The sequence below is a fragment of the Schistocerca americana genome, chromosome 1, assembly GCF_021461395.2.
Source record: "Schistocerca americana isolate TAMUIC-IGC-003095 chromosome 1, iqSchAmer2.1, whole genome shotgun sequence".
Lineage (NCBI taxonomy): Eukaryota > Metazoa > Arthropoda > Insecta > Orthoptera > Acrididae > Schistocerca > Schistocerca americana.
Window position 1 is genome coordinate 461,088,201 of NC_060119.1, and position 19,495 is coordinate 461,107,695.

Below are 19,495 nucleotides of genomic sequence, written 5' to 3' on the forward strand. Positions count from 1 at the left end.
CAGGTATTGCCTTCAGTCTGAAACCAAAGCTTCTTATTTGTAGCATACTATTTGAGGTGTCCCATGATGCAGCAATGAACTCTTGGATTTTGCAAGGTGGACTGGTAGCTTATCTATATTGCTAACAAGACTGCATAACAGGTATCCTTCACAAAATTTCCTCTTTCAGTATGGAGGTAAAAAAAGGCTGATTATTGTACATGAAGCCAAAGGATTTTATACATTACCTGAAGAAGTGCCAACTTGGAACTTCCAATAATCTTGTAAGCCTTAATGACATTCCTGTTTTCATGCAAGTGCATTTGTAGGACTTCTTACATGTTTTTAGTAGCAAGTTTTTTGTGAATTTTTAGACATGTGCTTACTAGTACTAATTTTTTATTTAACTGCTAATAAGGTGCATAATTTGACAATGTCACTGTGAGAAACCCTCTGTCAAGTAGATTAGTGGGGACTACAAGAAAGACTTCAAGGAAGGAACACTTTATCTGTCAGATTTGATGCCTTCCATTTTTATGCGATACTTTGATGTTATTTTAAATTATTAGGTAATATCATCGACTCCTTTGCAATAAATTATACATCTTAATTCCTTCCATACTAAGATTCAGCTCATCATAGAGACCGACAACTGTGCACAATCATTCTTTTTGTATATACTACTACATAGTAACATGCCTGCACCTTCACACAACGATCTGCCATCATTCATTTCAGCTCATCAGAGAACTGCAGGTGTTCTACATAGAGATCAACCTATCACACTGAGAACTTTTACAAAAATAACTAAATAATCGAAGGACACATTTTTCTGCACTGACTGCTCCGAACAGCAGAGTATGCCTTGAAACTCTGAATAAGAGATAAACCAGCCAGAAATAATAGTAACAATAATAATAATAATAATAATAATAATAATAAAATACCAGATAGCCTGGAAACATTGGTCATCCTGCTGTATCTGAGCAGAATTTCATTCAGCAGTACAGGTTCATTAGAAAACACAGTGTTAACTGTGTTTGTCACCACTTCACCCATGTACAAGCCGTCTCAGGTACTGTTGAGGATAGTCTGGTTTTCAGACTGTAAGGTGTTTCTGACATTCTTTGTTGGTAGTAAAAATCCTGGATATATCAGTGACTGCCACTGGTTTTTCAGTGACAAGATACTGGAAGATGCTCAGCAATTTAAGGGAAATTACTGCAAAGAAAACAAAATTCTTCTTTAGTAAGTCTGTTGAGTAGATTCATGGGATTAACAATTGATTCAGGTTGAAAAACCTTTCTGCTTCCTGAATTGTACATTTTATGCAAAGAGAACAGCACATGGTACTTGCAAGGTGTTTAGGGAGTTCATGGAGATGCACCAGTGGCCATTTTTCTCTGTGCTTCTTTGTGAACGTAACAAAAAGTTTAGTGATTGATGGTATGATATCCTTTTTGGCATCTGCTGTTGGTAACTCTCAGCTTATGATTGTAGATGCTATTTATAAATGAAATAATATAACCATTTATTCAGAATATAATAGTGCAGAAGCATCATTACAGCTGCAGTTGAATGCAAGAACATGACAAGAATTACTCTGCTACAGCAGCTCACAGGTTAAAGATAAATACTATAATGAACATTGTGAATGCCAAAATGGTGCACCATATGAAATATAAACATTAACCATGGATTTAATATGTTCAGTGCCAATGATGTTAGGAAGTTACACTTATTGACAGTGCTGGCCTTTCATTCATTCATTCATTCATTGTGTTCCACAAAACCTATCAAGAAGGAGAATCTTCAGGGATGTGGAACAGATCACTGTATACATTAAAAAAACACAGACAAATCATGGAAACTTAATCTCCTCAGGTACTGTATACAGGTTGTTGCAGAATGACATTTTAAAAACCTGTGAGATTGTAGAGGTTGAAATTCAGAACATTTTTTAATGAGAAACCTATAGCCAGAAATGTGAAATTAAGTTTGTACAGTATTATGCACTATCTTCGCATTTTGTAAGCTAAATGAGTTACAGCAGGCACAACAAAAGACTGCTAAACAAGTAAGCTTTCAGACAAAAGGCCTTCTTCTGAATTAGACAACATATACACACACATTCATGTAAACACAACTCACACACATGCACATGTTCAGTCGGTCATAACACAGCTGAAACTGATTTTTATCATCAGCGACAAAAACCAGTATGGAGTAAGTGTATTGAGTCTTTGTGAGGTAAAGACTTGAACTGTTAGCTGTGAACCACTTGCAGGTCTCTTCAGTTATCATCTGAGCTGTGTCTACTAAGGCTGAGTTTGTGGATGCTTAATTACTGGGTTGGTGCATAACTTTGTAGTGTTTTTACATCAACACATAACAGAGATTTTAGTCATCAATAATATATTATCCTTTACTATTTACTACAGTCTGCTAATGCTTGGTTACTTTTCAATTCCACAACAGTAGAAATCATGTGGTTTTGAGGTGACAAACTTATTGAGCCAAGTTCAGAGACCTTTTCATCCAGAAAGGTAGTTCCTTGGAGGTTGTACAATGCAGAGTGGAAAAGCTGAAAATTTGAGGGTAGAAGATGAGGTGAATAAGGTCAACTCATGGACAGTGTTTTTTGCCAGTCTAGCATAATGTGGGCAGGCATTGTTGTGGAAGAGCATCACTTCATGCAGTCCTCCTGGCCATTGTTCTTGGACTGTATGTACATGATGCCTCAGTTGTTGACAATAAAGTCAGCAATGAGGATTACACAGTGTGGAAACAATTCGTAGTACACTACACCATCGCTGCATAACATTATCTTTTGTGGGTGTGTGCAGGTCTTCGTATGGGGAGTTGCTGCTTTGTTTGGGATCAACCATTCCTTTCCCATTCCCTTCTTTTCCTTATGTTAGCATAAAGACACCATTTATTGTCACCATTAACAATACAGGATAGGAATGGTCAGTTTGTTCATGAGCTAGCTGATGACGACCAAGAAGAGATATGCATATGGGCACCTGCTGATGTTTGTTATTTTGGCTTAAAGCATGTGGTGCCCATGTGCCTAATTTTTGAATATTCCCCATTGCATGCAAATGTCACATGACAGTGGAATCATCACATTTCATCACATTTACCAATTCTTTAGTACACTGATTTGGATCATTGAGGATTAATGTATTTAAATGATCTTCATCGAACCCCGAAGCTATTCCTGAATGTGGAGTGCCACTAATGTGAAAATGATCCTCCTTAAAATGAGAAAACTATTCTCTTTCTGTGCTCTGTCAAGTGGAATTATCCCCATATATAGCACAAATGTTTCTGCCTGCCTTCACTGCTACCATCCTTGTATTGAACTCCATTTTCTAGTATCCATAGCTCCATTCACTATCTCCAGATGGCAAAATGACAACTCAAACAGCAACAGTGAACTACAAATAAAAAGTGACAATTGATAAATAAACCCATAGCAACCAGAATACCCAATATGCAAAACAGAAACACTACAGACTTATGCACCAACCTAATATAATGCTTGCATTGTCAGCAAACATGACAGGTTTTCAACAACACTTTTATTTCACTGGAAGATCATTTATGTAGGTTAGGAACAAGAATGGTGCAGTACTAACCACATGTTATGTGGTCCCCTCTGTTGTCAAAGTAAGACTCCACCCATGGAAGAGTGATGTCATAGATGCCATAACACTTCATTGTGTGAAATAGAATTTTGTGATCCACACAGTCAAAGGCTTTGGCAAGGTCTCATAATAAACTAACAAGATAATTTTTTGTCCAGCTTTGTTTGTGAGGTCTTGTGTTGCTGTCTCTATGCAGAATGATTTGGGAAAGCCAAATTGAGGGGAGCTAATAATTTCCACTCGATTGAAAGAGACACTTTATTCAGTCATATGCCACTTCCTCAAACCCTTTTGAAAAGATTGGACAGAAGTGATGTAGGTCTGTAAAAAAAGTTGCTTTACTTACTCCAGTTCTGTGGATTGGAGTTTCTACAGAATATTTATGTCTGGCAGGAAATATGCCCCAAGTCATTGGTTGATTACAAAGATGGCTTATGAGTTATTCTCTAAAGTCTGCTATAAAAAAATTACAGCAACCATAATTACTTTTTTCTTTGTTGGTGGCTTGATGAATTTTTGTGTTTTCCTTATGGTTTATATTTTTGAAACTAATATCTGTTGGTAGTGCATGCAGTTTCTGCACAACTAAAAGTAATGCAACTGTATTCAGTTGTTTACTAGTAAACAAAAAGTTTTTTGACCCTGTGTGGAAGCAATCATCACATTTGGTGGTCAGTGATTTGAAAGTGTTGCCATTTCAGCTGGAGTTATTTTTTGGGGGTTCAGTTTCATTTGGATTACTATTTTTGTTTGTTTTTTGTTTAATATTGTTCCAATTTGTTTTTTCCTTAGTTTTGGAGTGTTTTCTTTTTTGAGCATGGTTTATCTTTTTTGATGACATGTTGGATGGTTTAACAATACTGGTGGTTATGGCATTTCAAATCTTGACTAAAGCTTGTTCTCTAAATGTGGTAGAACTCTCACTTACTCGCAAAAGATACTTTAATCCTAGGACCAAACTGCCACTTACCCTGCTTCTGTTTAATTATGTCCTTATTTGTTTTAGAGGGAAACAAGACTCTAAGTGTAACAGAAATTTGCTTTAGAAAGAATTAAATGTGACATCTACATTGTCTCCTTTACACATATCTTCCAAGTTTCTTCCCCTTGATTTCTATCCAATTGTAGCACCTTCCTTCTACAGTCTGTATGATCTGTACCTAATTGGTCAGCAGATTTTATTTTTAACGTTTGACCATCATGGTTAAATAAACAGTTAAGGTTTTCAAGCTAAGTCTCTGCATGTTGTTGGGTCCATGTTGGGTCCACAAACAAATTATCAGCAGCAGTTGCATTAAGTCCTTCAATCCTTTTAGGGAATTTTACTGTAGAAATTGTTGAAGCCTTCTCTGTTACTGTTAAATTCGATTTGGGCAATGAGTCTCAGACTGAAGTTAGTAACACTTTATTCAAGGTACAGATAAGTAAAGTCCTATAACAACTAAAAGAGCATTCATGATCACTTGAAAGTAACAGAAACAAAGTTCACTGCCATTATACCAATTTTGGGGAAAGCTTCATCCTGAGTGGCTGTAGATGTGGTGTCCAGAAGGGCCATGTTGCACGGAGTGCCATGAAGCGGCATGGAGATGGTGCGGTTTTAGAGCAGAGAGTCAGGGCTGGTCTCAGCGAGTTCTGATTGCTGAGCGATGGGTGAAGGAGCAGTTGAATGCCGATGCTGTAAGCTGTGCTTGGCCTCAAGTATCCAGCAGGCAGAAATAAATATGTGTGACCATGTGATGTGTGGACAGTATTGTTTCCTCAACATCAGCACTGCTGGTTTCCTCGTGCGTGCACTGCTCGGATGTGTGGCTTGTGCCCTCTGGTGGCACCTGTAACAGATGGCATATCAACAGACTGTTTGTATACAGTGTTGCATCCATGACACACAATGCTCGTTTGGTATTAGTGATCAGTCTCTAGAGGAGAGACACCTGCAGGCCACGGGTAGGCAGGTAGGGAAACCTGCAGGGCAAAGACATACTGGCAGCATATGTAGCCGACCTGTGGCTGATATACAACAGAAAATATTCCAGAGCTTGTCATAAATCTCTCTAGGTGGCCTGGCAGAAAATAAACATTTAAGTTTCCACAAAAAATGATTCCCCATTTAAAATTGTAACCCTTTTAAAAAAATTTCCAACTGCTTTATGAAGCTTCTTTTGTACGGAACCAAGGAACTACCAAAAAAATAAAGATAGTAAAAACTCGTTGTGCACCTGTACTTTCCACATTTCTCAGTCTCAAACAGTATTGTGCTAAAAAGGTGTTTCACTCTCAAGTGTTAAATTATTCAGTAGCCTAACAAGTGATTTAAAACAGTAACAATATAACACAGCAGAGAATACAACCCACTGTGTCAGTCGTTAGGGTTTCTTCCTGTCCCATTCATGTATGCATCACAGGAAGAATGATTGTTTGAATGCCTCAGTGCATGCAGTAATTATTCTCATCTTATCCTCTCAATCCCTTTGCAAGTGATATGTAGGGGGTTGTAGACTATTCCTAGAGTAATCATCTAAATCCAGTTCTTAAAACTTTGTTAATAGACTTTGTTGGGATAGTTTACATCTTTCTTCAAGTGCCTGCCAGTTCAGTTCCTTCAGTACCTCTGTGACTGTCTCCCATGAATTAAACAAACCTGTAACCATTCATGTTGCCTTTCTTTGTATACATTCAATATACCCTCTTAGTCCTATGTGGTACGGGTCCCACACACTTGGCCAATATTCTACAACTGGTTGTAGAATGTTGTGCATAGCATCCTGTGAATGGATAAGTTGTTACTTTTTGATAAACATAAGTATAAACAACACTCACTAATTAGGCCTTAGGCCTGTTCAAACTGACCAACTGCTACCTACGAGATAGTGTCTACATCTATACTCTGCAAACCACTGCAAAGTGCATGGCAGAGTATACATCCCATTGTACCAGTTATGAGGGCTTTTTTTCTATTTCATTCATCTGTGGAGTGCTAGAAGAATGACTGTTTAAGTGCCTCTGTGTGTGCTGTAATTAATCTAATCTTGTCCTTGTGATCCCTATGGAAGTGATATATAGCGGGTTTTAGTTTGTTATTAGGCTCATCATTTAAAATCGGTTCCTGAAACTTAATAAGTATGCTTTCTCAGGGTATACATAAACTATCTTCAGGTGTCTGCCACTTCAGGTCTTTCAGAATCTCTGTGACACTCTCCATTGGGTCAAAGACACCTGTGAACTTTCATGCTGCCCTCCTTTGTATATGTTCAGTATCCCTTGTTAGTCCTATAGGTACAGGTAACTCACACTTGAGCAATATTCTAGGATGTGCCACATGAGTGATTTGTAAGCAATCTTCTTTATAGACTAATTGCATTTCCCAGTATTCTACCAATAAAGCAAAGTCTGCTATCTGCTTTAACCATGACTAAGTCTATGTGATCATTCCATTTCATGTGACTACAAAGTGCTACGCTCTGGTATTTATATGAGTGTACCAATTCCAGCTGTTATTTGTTGATACTGTAGTCATAAGATGTGATGTTTTTTCATTTTTTTAAATTGTACAGTTTTATGGGATCATGGGATGTGTGATCAGCACGTCACCAATCTTTCCAGCCATTATTGCCAGTACCAGTAGATCGATCCAAATGACGCCACTGCTTTATTCAAGCAGCTCCTCATTTTGTCTCACGAGGCTGAGTGGATCACATTACAGATGTCCCTGCCTCAGAAAAAGAGTAAGGAGCTTCCAGGATTTGAACCCAGGTTCTTCTGCACTGACAGCACCAAGGAAGTGTCCTTCAGCTACTTGATAAAAGCATCAATTTTCCAACATTAATATACATGTATAGCTGGGGTGTCCTCCCATCATCTCTGTGTATTAACAGTAAGGTAAAAGACAGTTGTGACTGTTGTTCAGTCTTGGTATCTCAGAACTTCCTGATCACTGTGAAAGATGTATGTGTATATTGAATTAGGTCCATCCTTTGGTCAGTATTATATGCAGATGATAAATCTCAGCTCATTTTTAATATGAGGTGTTGTTAATGAATTTAAATGCAAAAGAAACTAATTCACACATTTTCCCAGGAAAAAGCCAAGGTTAGAGAGGGGTTTTACCCCTTTTTCCAAACAATCTTGAAAATTGAACTGAACACACCAACAACCCTGCAGATTTCCATGCATTTTAAAATTTATTGGAAGTAATTGACGTGATGCTTCTTGACATTTACACAAAATATTACTGAAAATTGATAGCTACTTTCATGTATAATTTTCTATCCATCAGAAATTGAACATGTTGTTCTTAATGTTTTCGATGTATGTATTGCCTCCGAAGCGTAACTCGAGATAATGTTCCACCTCTTGTACATATGCCTCTTCTTCTCAATGCGTCCAGTGTTTGTACCATTTTGTTGTTGAAGAAATGTCTAAATTAGAGTGATAAGTTTAAAATATTCAGCAGACATTTCTGGCATTTCTTGAGTTAAAATTTATATTCCCATCCCCCCCCCCCCCAAACACACACCTCATTTCCTCTTGCATCTAGTACATCTACATTTATACTCTGCAAACCACCATGAGATGCTCGGCAGAGAATAAAACCCACTGTGCCAGTTGTTAGGGTTTCTTCCTGTCCCATTCATGTATAGATCACAGGAAGAATGATTGTCTGAATGTCCCGGTGCATGCAGTAATTATTCTCATCTTATCCTCACAATCCCTTTGCTAGCGACACATAAGGCATTGTAGAACATTCCTAGAGTAATCATCTAAATTCGGTTCTTAAAACGTTGTTAATAGACTTTGTTGGGATAGTTTACATCTGTGTTCAAGTGTCTGCCAGTTCAGTTCCTTCAGTATTTCTGTGACTGTCTCCCATGGATTAAATGAACCTGTAACCATTCATGCTGCCTTTCTCTGTATATGTTCAATATCCCCTCTTAGTTCTGTGTGGTATGGGTCACACACACTTGGCCAATATTCTACAACCGGTTGCACAAGTGATTTGTAAGCAACCTCTTTTGTTGACTGATTACACTTTCCCAATATTCTATCAATAAACCAAAGTCTAACACCTCTTTACCCATGACTGAACTTATGCGACCATTCCATTTTATATCCCCACAGAGTGTTAAACCAAGGTATTTGTATGAGTTGGCCAATTCTGACAGTGACTCATTGATATTATAGTCATAGGATACTACAACTTTTCATTTTGTGAAGTGCAAAATTTTACATTTCTGAACATTTAGAGCAAGTTGCCAATCTCTGCATCATGTTGAAATCTTATCAAGATCTGACTGAATATTTATGGAGCTTCTCTCAGTTAGTGCTTCTTTATAGATAATTGCAAGGTCATTAAATATACAACATAAACAGCAAGGGTCCAAACACACTTCCCTGGGTCACACCCAAAGTTGCTTCTACATCTGATGAAGACTCTCCACCTAAGATAAGTTGCTGTGTCCTCCCTACCAAAAAGTCCTCAATCCTGTCATAGATTTCACTTGATACCCCGTATGATCAAACTTTTAACAATAAACATAGGTATGGTATTGAATCAAATGCTTTTGGGAATCAAGAAACACTACGTTTAGCTGGTTGCCGTGATCTAAAACTTGCAATATGTCATATGAGAAAAGCGCAAGTTGGGTTTTGCATGATCGATGTTTTCGAAATCCGCACTGGTTGGCATGGAGGAGGTCAGTATGTTCAGGATGCATCATTATGTTTCAGATGAGAATATGTTCTAAGATTCTACAACAAACTGACATCAAGGATATTGGATGGTAGTTTTGTGGATCACTTATACTACTCTTCTTCCGTACAGGATGTGACCTGTGCCATTTTCCAAGAACTGCGCACAGTTTTTTGTTCGAGGGATCCATTATAGGTCATAGTTGGAAGAGGGGATAACTCAGTCACAAATTCAGTATAGAATCTGACAGTAATTTCATCAGAACCTGGAAATTTGTTCAGTTGTAATGATTTCAGCTCTTTCTCAGCACCACTGATACTAATAATTATTTCGTTCATCATTTCAGTGGTACTTGGATTAAATTGCAGCAATTCTCCTGGGTTTTCCTTTGTACAGTAACATTTGAAAATGGAGTTAAGCATTTTAGCTTTTGCTTTGCTACCCTCGATTTCAGTTCCTGTCTCATTAATTAGTAACTGGACACTGACTTTTTTGCCACTAACCTTTACATCACCAGAATTCCTTTGGATTTTTTGAAATGTCATTATACAATATTCTGCCATGGTAGTCGCTGAAGGTATCGTGTATTGCTCTTTTGACAGCCAGACACGTTTCATTCAGCATCTCTCTATCAATAGCCCTACACTTTGTTTTACAGCTACTATGCAGTAATGTCTGTTGCTTTAGAAGTTTCTTTACAGTGACTGTATACTATTATGAACTGTTCTACTGGGTACATATCTATCCAGTGTGTAGTCAACTATTCTTTTAAAGTTGAACCAGAGTTCTTCTACATGCTCTTGACCTGTGCTGAAGGTTTCAAGGTCCTCATTGTGATACAACTCTGCTGATTCTTGATCTAGTTTACTAAGCATATATATCTTTCTGCTTGTTTTAGTTGTCCTTTGTACTTTGGTAATCATTGTTGCCACAACCGCATCATGGTCTCTGATATCAGTTACGATGTGGGCATTCTCAAATAAGTCAGGTCTATTTGTTGCCATTAGATCCAATATATTTCCACCATAAGTGGAGTTCTTAACCATCTGTTGTAGGTGGTTTTCAGGGAAGGCATTTAGTAAAGTTTCACAGGATGTCTTATCATGCCTACCACTAACAAAACTGTAATTTTCCCAATTAATTGTTGGTTGATTAAAGTCTCCACTGATGATTACGGTAGGACTGGAGAATTTACATGTAAGAGAACTGAGGTTTTGTCTAAAGTTTTTGGTTACATCAGGAGATGAGCCTGGTGAACAATAGAAGGATCCACTTATCATTTTATGCCCACCCCTGTTACTAAGTCTTGTCCAAACAATCTCACGTGCAGCCTCAATTTCTGTCTTGGTGGATTTAAGTTTCTTGTCTGCTGTGATAAATACACCACCTCCACTTGCCATTTGCGTAACCTTTCGATATACAAAATCAGAGCAACATGATCAGTGCTGGGAAAAATGCTACAAATAATAAGCTTCCTTGAAACCCCATGTGCAAGGTTGGTCTTCTCAACCTTCTCTGCCAGTTGCTGGAATGATCCAAGAATGACCTCAGAGCCCAGTCAACAAGCATCATTTGTTCCAACATGCACCACAATTTGCAGCTAGTTGCACCCTGTTCCCTCAACGCCTCTTCAGCAAGATGAATGAGGCCTCCAGGCATATACACTGTTTGCACCTGGTGTTCTTTCCTGTCCGTTGCTGCCATTTCCCTAAGGGCATCACTTGCTGTACGTTTGAACTGCCAATGATTAATAGACCTCTATGCTTTTGCATTTTCCTCCTCCTGACACTGGACAAAACAGGTTTTCCCAAAACAGGTGAAGTGAGTCCCACTGGCTCAGTTTCAGTGAAACATAGCACCTCAGCTATATAGCATAGCACACTCTGAGTCCTTGCTGTTCCCCATCCACACTGTACAGGATGCCCAGATCTACCATTGACATGCCACTCAGAGTCAAATGGATGGGTAATGAGAGATCCTGTACTTTCTGCAGAAGAGGCTGGATCCATGGGAGAGGATAGTACTTGAGGTATCTCTGGTACAGGTATCATGGTACACGAACCTTGGAAGATCTTCCAACACACCAATTCAAAGCAGGTGCCAATCATTTGACCATTGTCAGGGCAATTTCCTGCTGGTTATGAATGTCAACCAACTCATCCCATGTTTGAGAACAGCATTCACAGTCGGGCTGCATTTTGGCTGGTGTAATGTATTACAGGGCAGTGAACAAATAACTTTAAATTGAACCTGCTGAGTATCTTTTAATCTGTTTAGCTAAAAGGTTGTTAATTCCATGTAAGAATTGAAGCAGATATGCAAAACAAGATTTCTATCAAGGTGACACAAGAACTTCTGGTAAAATATCTAGTTTCCTAAAACATTTTTATGTTTTTTGTTTGTTTATTTACACATCTGGTTCCATAGAACTAAAATGTGGAGCAAATGTCCAAGGTCATGGAACATGCCAGTACACAAAACTACAAGATAAAAGTAATAATAGATGAAATAAAATGTTTATGAACCCAAAAAAAGTCAAGCCATAAGTTTAAGTAAATGCAATCGACAATATAACATAGGAATCAGCTTAATTTTTCAAGGAACTCCCTCACACCACTTATCGCACAAACTGCCCATTTCTGAGCCAAAAATATCCTTTGACAATGGGAAGAGTTATGCGAAAATATAATACCATGTGATATAAGCGAATGAAGATAAGCAAATTCATGTCGAATGATCACTTACTTCAGATACTGTTTGAATAGTAAAAATGTCAGCATTAAATCTCGGAACAAGATCCTGAATGTGGGCTATCCACGACAGTTTACTATCTATCTGGACACCTAGAAATTTGAACTGTTCATTTGCACTATCATATGCCCATTCTGTGAAATTAAAATGTCGGGTTTGTTGAATTATGTGTTAGAAACTGTAAAAACTGAGTCTTACTGTAATTTAGCATTAGTTTGTTTTCTACAAGCCATGAACTTATGTCATGAACTACACTATTTGAAACAGAGCCAGTGTTGCACACAGCATCCTTTACTACCAAGTTAGTGTCATCAGCAAACAGAAATATTTTAGAATTACCTGTAATGCTAAAGGGCAGATCATTTATATAAATAAGGAACAGGAGTGGCCCCAACGCTGATCCCTGGGGCATCCCCCCTTTGACTGTGGCCCTCTCAGACCCCATATCACAGCCACTCTCAACACTGTGAATAATGACCTTTTGCTGTCTGATGTTAAAGTGAGAGGTGAACCAATTGTGGGGTACTCCCCATATTCCATAATGGTCCAACTTCTGGAGCAATATTTTGTGATCAATACTGTTGTGTCTAGACAAGACAGCCTAGACACAATGAGAGGAAGCCGAAAGGCACGCGCTAAGTTAGAGCAGGATGGCGTGAGGTCTGAAACAGGATACGTGATAAATGCTATAAAGAAAAGTACGTAGCTGCTGGAATACTTAACTTTAATCCATCCTTGTGGTACATCTGGAGGTTGTGGCGATGCAAGTGAGACTCTTTAGATACATGCAATGTTACTAATGGCGCCTTGCTAGGTCATAGCCATTGACTTAGCTGAAGGCCATTCTAACCATCGGCTCGGCAAAGGAGCGAGGCTTCGTCAGTATAGTCGCTAGCTACGTCGTCCGTACAACTGGGGCGAGTGCTATCCCGTATCTCGAGACCTGCCTTGTGGTGGCGCTCGGTCTGCGATCACACAGTGGCGACACGTGGGTCCGACATGTACTAATGGACCGCGGCTGATTTAAAACTACCACCTTGCAAGTGTGGTGTCTGGCGGTGACACCACAAATACAATCAAACACCTTAGTTAAATCAAAAGATATGCCTAGCATTTGAACCTTTTGTTTAATCCATCCAGTACTTCACAGAGGAAAGAGAATATAGCATTTTCAGTTGTTAAACTACTTCTAAAGCCGAACTGTAAATTTGATAGCAAATTATGTGATATAAAATGTTCAATTATCGTTACAGACACAGCCTTTTCAATAACTTTAGCAAACACGGATGGCATAGAAACAGGTCTAAAATTGTCTAGAATATCCCTTTGTCCCTTTTTATGAAGGAGCTTTGCTACTGAGTACTTTAATCATTCAGGAAACTGACCATTCTTAAAGGAAAAATTACAAATATGGCTTGGTACAGAACTAACATGTGCAGCACAGTACTTTAATATTCTGCGAGGCACTCCATCATATCCATGAAAGTCCTTAGTCTTCAGTGATTTAATAATTGACTCAATTTCCCCCTTGTCAGTATCACAATGAGTATTTCAGACATCAATCTCAGAAAGGCATTTTCTAAGAGAGTTATATGATTCCCTGTAGAAACTGAGTTTTTATTGAATTCACCAGAAATGCTCAGAAAATGATTGTTAAATACTGTACATATATCTGACTTATCAATATCAGAAATATTTTTACTACAAACTGACGTAATATCGTTGACCTTGTGCTGCTGACCAGAGACTTCCTTCACAACTGACCATATGGGTTTAATTTTAACCGGTGAATTAGCTAGTCTATTTGCGTACCACATACTCTTTGCCTTCCTGATAACATTTTTAAGCACCTTAAAATACTGTTTGTAATGGGCTACTGTAGCTTGATTGTAACTACTTCTAACATTTTGATATAATTCCTGCTTTGTTCTGCATTATATCCTTATCTCACTAGTCAGCCACCCAGGCCACCTTTTACTGCTAGTAACCTGTTTAGAGCATTCTAATGAAAAGCAACTCTCAAAGAGCATGAGAAATGGTTGAGGAAAGCATTGTATTTGTCATCTATGTTATCAGCACTATAAACATCCTGTGCTCTTAACAATGTTAAGAAACTCTGTATTGCCATTGGATTAGATTTCCTACATAATTTGTAGTTATATATAACATTTCTTTGAATACAGAAGCCTTTTAGTGTTAAAATTTGTGCATCATGGTCTGAAAGGCCGTTCACCCCTGTACTAACACAGTGCTCATCTAGTAATGAAGAATGAATAAAACTATTATATATGGCTGTGCTTTTGTTCCCCTGCATCCTGGTTGGAAGAAATACAGTCTGCATCAAATCATATGAGTTTATGAGATCTACCTACATCCTTTTTCTTGCCTAATCATATACAAAATTAATATTGAAGTCACCATATATAACTAATTTTTGGTATACTTCATATAAAGTTAGCCAAGAACCCTCTCTAGCTTGAGCAGGAATGCTTTGAAGTCAGAGATAGGGACCAATAAACAACAACAGTTAGAAGTTTTGTTTCACTACATTCAACTGCCCCTGCGCTACATTCAAATACCTGTTCAGTGCAGTGCCGTGATACGTCTATGTACTCAAATGGGATACTGTTTTTTACATAAATGGCCACTCCCCCATTCCACAAAGACTTGCTTGAAAAACAGCCAGTTAATCTGTATCCTGTAAAGAAAGCCTCTGATCTGCCAAATCATTAAGTGGTGCTCCGATACACCAATAATATCAAAGTCAACATCTGTAAGCAGTTTACTGACTTAATCTCTAATACCTCTTCTACTTTGATGAAATATGCTACTTCCTACTCTATTTGGGTACTTGACCACCTCTGAAGGTGATTACTTTGTTAGAAGGACTTCCTTTAAACAGGTATACCTATCATCTGACTTCAATTTAAAGAATGTTGTAGCTCTAACACCAACTACTACAGGAATTTTTCCATTAGTGATGCCACCACCACCCACTACACTGTCACCTATAAGCTCTGCAAGCCTCACCTTCCCATACCTATTGAGGTGCCGTCCATGTCTTGTGAACTTCATTATATTTGTTAGCAAACTCAAAACCAGAGTTAATTTATGATAAATGCAGATAATATATGGGACTACCTCTCTTAAAGGGGAAACTAAATATAACACAATACATTAATTAGAAAATCTACTACAGTGACTAAATCACAATTGCTGATTTGTTACAATTTGCGTATAGATTATCCAAACGATAATGGTAGCTCCCAAAAATTCTCAAAAACACACTTTTATTTGTGTTGGTATACAATGAAATTTAGGGGTGATGTATACTTTGGCTGAACTGTGAACCACAAATGCTGATTTGCTACAAATTAAATTATGTATCCAAATCACTGGTACTGCTAGCTTATGAAAATATACTTTTGTGAGCGTCCAAAAATTCTGCAACTAACCTATTTCTCACATAATTGTACAGTGAAATTAGAGAAAGATTGTTTTGAATGAGGATGGGCCTACTGTCCTCAAAAATTATTAATGAGCACAATTTAGTTTAGCCTACAATTGATTATAATAGTACTAGTTTGTCCTTTCTCATGGTGATGTATTATTTTCTCAAAACTGGCTAAACTTCTCTGATTTATTTCCAGACCTGATAAACTTGACAGATATAATTGTGCTGGGACAGTCCAGGATTTTGCTGTGGCCATGTTATGTGATATGGATAAGCCTGTTATGTCTGTGCAGAATGCTGCAATGTGGGGCTATTTTGACACAAATACATCTGAATGGAATACTGATATTTTACAAAATGCTGGATTTCCAACCCATATACTACCAAGAATTGTCAAAAGTGGAGAAGTTGTAGGAAGTCTTGCAAACAGTTGGTATGGGATTCCCAGTGGTACTCCTGTAGGTATGTTGCCAAATGTGGGCACATATGATTCCACCCTACATTAGATTCTCAATAACATACGTTATCTGTATAATAGAAAAAAATTATTTTTAATATAGTAGCATGCTACGCATTTGAGAGACTCGGATAGAAAAGTGTTTCTGTTTTTTCTATAATTCAGAGATTTTATTACAGCAGAAAATTTCTTGTTGTGATTTATTGCTGTCATACTCAAAGTGATAAGCATATTTACACACAATATTAGTTTTATCGCACTGCTTAGTTAAGAGGTATATATTAAATGGAAGCAAGATTAATTGTTTGTATAAAAAAAAAGTTACCAGTGGTAGAAGTGCATCTGAAAAATAAGACAAAAATGGATATTACTAGAGGGAAGTGATGCAGTTACTGTAAGAACTTCCATCAAAGGAGACAGAAGTCTGTGATTTGTTGAGGGGAAACTTTTTTTACTTAACTTGTGAAAAAAGTAGATAACCCGAAAACATTCAAAACATTAAAGATACCAAACATTGCTATGACCATGAAGTTTTTCTGTGCTGCCATACAAAGCATATATCAGGACCTGTATTCCACAAGCCACCTTTCCATATCTGATGGGTACTTCTGGTACCACTGTAATCTACTTTCATTCCTACTACAGTCGTGATTGGTGAACGGAAATGATGACTATCAATAAGCTCCTATAAACTACTTGAATTACTCTGATATTCCCATCTTGCTCATTTTGTGTGAGACTGGCATGGGAGGAAGTAATATGTTACCTGATTCTTCCAGGAACGTACTCAGGATTTTAAAAGCAAACGTTTCGGTGACAGGCAACTCTTCTCTTGAGTCTTCTGCCACTATAATTTGATGAGCATCTCTGGGATGCTCTCATACTTGTTAAGTATATCCTTGATAAAATGCAATGCCCTTCTTTGGATCTTTTCTCTTTCCTCTACTAATCCTACATGGTAAGCATCCAGTATGACAAGCAATAACCATTCAGTGCTAGATTTCATGATTGGTATTTGCATTTTTTGTGATTTTTAAGGGCATTAGGCTGTGGTTCAAAGCATATTGTATCTCTACCTAATGTTTTGTCTTCCAGTGCTGGTGACATAGGTGGACCAGGCTGAAAGAATCTGCAAACCACAATACATGGGGGATGAGCTTGATCATTTAAGAATTGCATTCACAAGAAACAGCTACTTTGACAAAGTGATAAATAGAGCACTACACCCAAAAGGTCTGTAGCTTATAAGGAAAAAGAACCAACTAAATGGTTATAGATGACATAGCAGAGTACCATTGTACTTAACTCAAAAAGAAAGACACTTGAATATTTGAACGCTGTAAAGGACCTATGCTCTGTGCTTGCCACAGTAGGAGTATATAAAATCCCCTGCACATGAGGTCAAGTGTACATAGGAACTACAAAACGAAACGTAAACACTCACTTTAAGGTAAACAAGAGCAATTGTCATGTGGCAACACAGATAAATCAGCAGTAGCAGATAATGCACTGGAACTAGGGAACTACCAAAGTCATTTCTTTGATACTACGGTTTTCTCAAGTTTTTAATCATTACTACTCTAGAATGTTTGAGGGCTGTGCAGAAAGTAACAGATGTTTCACTCTGTCATGGCTATGGGCAGGGCTACAGGTGCCATCTTGGAGCCATAGTGTTCCTACACTCAGTACGCATCCAGCACTGCTAGTGTGTGGTCTGTGTCTCTGTTACTTTGTTTTCTGTGATGCATTAAAATGTGTGCTGCATTAAAAAATCCTGCCACTTGTGACATGCATTCTGTGATTAGGTTTTTGTTGCCAAAAAACTACAAACCAATTAAAATTTCCAGAATGAGATTTTCACTCTGCAGCGGAGTGTGCACTGATATGAAACTTCCTGGCAGATTAAAACTGTGTGCCCAACCGAGACTCGAACTCGGGACCTTTGCCTTTCGCGGGCAAGTGCTCTACCATCTGAGCTACCGAAGCACGACTCGAAGGTAGGAGACGAGATACTGGCAGAAGTAAAGGTGTGAGGGCCGGGCGTGAGTCGTGCTTCGGTAGCTCAGATGGTAGAGCACTTGCCTGCGAAAGGCAAAGGTCCCGAGTTCGAGTCTCGGTTGGGCACACAGTTTTAATCTGCCAGGAAGTTTCAATTAAAATTTATCGCAATCTTTGTGATATGTACTGAAAAGGAATAATGAGTGAAAGCCGAGTGATACTGTTGCATTGGTTTTAAAAATGGCCATACTAGTGTCTACAATGAGGACTGGAGTGGTAGGCCTAGCCTTCTGATTGACGAACTGGAGATGAAAATCAACAACATTCATAAAAATTCTCGTTTCATGATTATGGAATTTTCATAAAATTTTCCCAAATTTCATGGAGTTTGGTGCATGAAATTTTGCCAGAGAAGCTTCATTACCACAAATTTTATGTTATGTGGGTTCCCAATCTCATAACAGAAGCTCACAAAGAAACAGATTGGCTGCAGCACTGATTGTCCAGAAGATTACAAGAAAAATGGTAACAAAGTTATCAATCTTATCATGACTGGGACAAGACTTGGGCGAAGCATGTCAGTTGTGAAATGTAAAGCCAGTTAATGAGACACGAAAATTCTCCCAAGAAACCAAGGAGGTTTATACAAATGCTGTCAGCAGAAAAGATCATGGCTACTTTGTTTTGGGACTCTAAGGATGTGATTCTCATTGATTTACTTGGTCATAGCACAACATTTAACTCAGAGAGGTATTGTCAGTCACTGAGAAAGTTAAGGTGAGTGATGCAAAACAAGTGTCAAGCAAAACTTAGCACAAAAGTTTTGTTTTTTTCGTGACAACATGTTCATACATGGCCAATTGTACCTGAGAGCTCCTACAGGATGTTGGATGGGAGGTGTTTGATCATGCACCATACAGCCTGGATTTTCTTCCCAGCAATGCAGACATGTCTCATACGCAATACTTTGATACTGATGCTGAACTGCATGCCAGTATAAATCGATAGTTGCAGTCACAGGTGGTAGATTTCTACAGAGATGGTACTGTGACACAGTATGATAAGTGCCTTAGTTTGAATAGCAGTTATGTAGAAAAAAATGTACTAAATAAAATTTAGTTTTTCTATATTGTTAATATTTTATTTCAAAAAATCTGTTACTTTCTCGATAGCCCTCATACCAAGGCCGTAGAAATTCAGAAGCACAAAAATAAAAGTTTAACAGGGAATGAAGAGGATTGAAACTAGACAAGTTAAGGGCATTAGTGCTAAATAAAACAAACAACATTAACTCTTCCCCACAAAAGCTCCACCATCTTAGGCAGCAGTCTGATGATGTCATGAACTGACCATTGCATGGATACATATAAACTGTTTGGCTTGTTGAACTTGTTTATGACAGTAACTGCTTTCTGAGTCCTATATTTCTCCAGCATTGGAAGATGAAACGTTAGGAAAAGAAATACGCCTTGGACCAAGACCTAATGCCCATAAAACAAACATGACAAGCAATA

At 38.1% G+C, this 19,495-nt stretch overlaps 1 protein-coding gene across 1 annotated transcript in view; it reads left to right on the plus strand.

The window, feature by feature from the left end:
• Nucleotides 1-19,495, plus strand: part of LOC124603273 (sedoheptulokinase-like) — a 107,265-nt gene that overhangs the window by 40,048 nt on the left and 47,722 nt on the right. Inside the window, exon 4 of the mRNA XM_047136385.1 lies at nucleotides 15,723-15,988. Coding sequence (XP_046992341.1) covers nucleotides 15,723-15,988 — 266 coding nt within the window. The remainder of the gene's footprint in view (nucleotides 1-15,722; nucleotides 15,989-19,495) is intronic.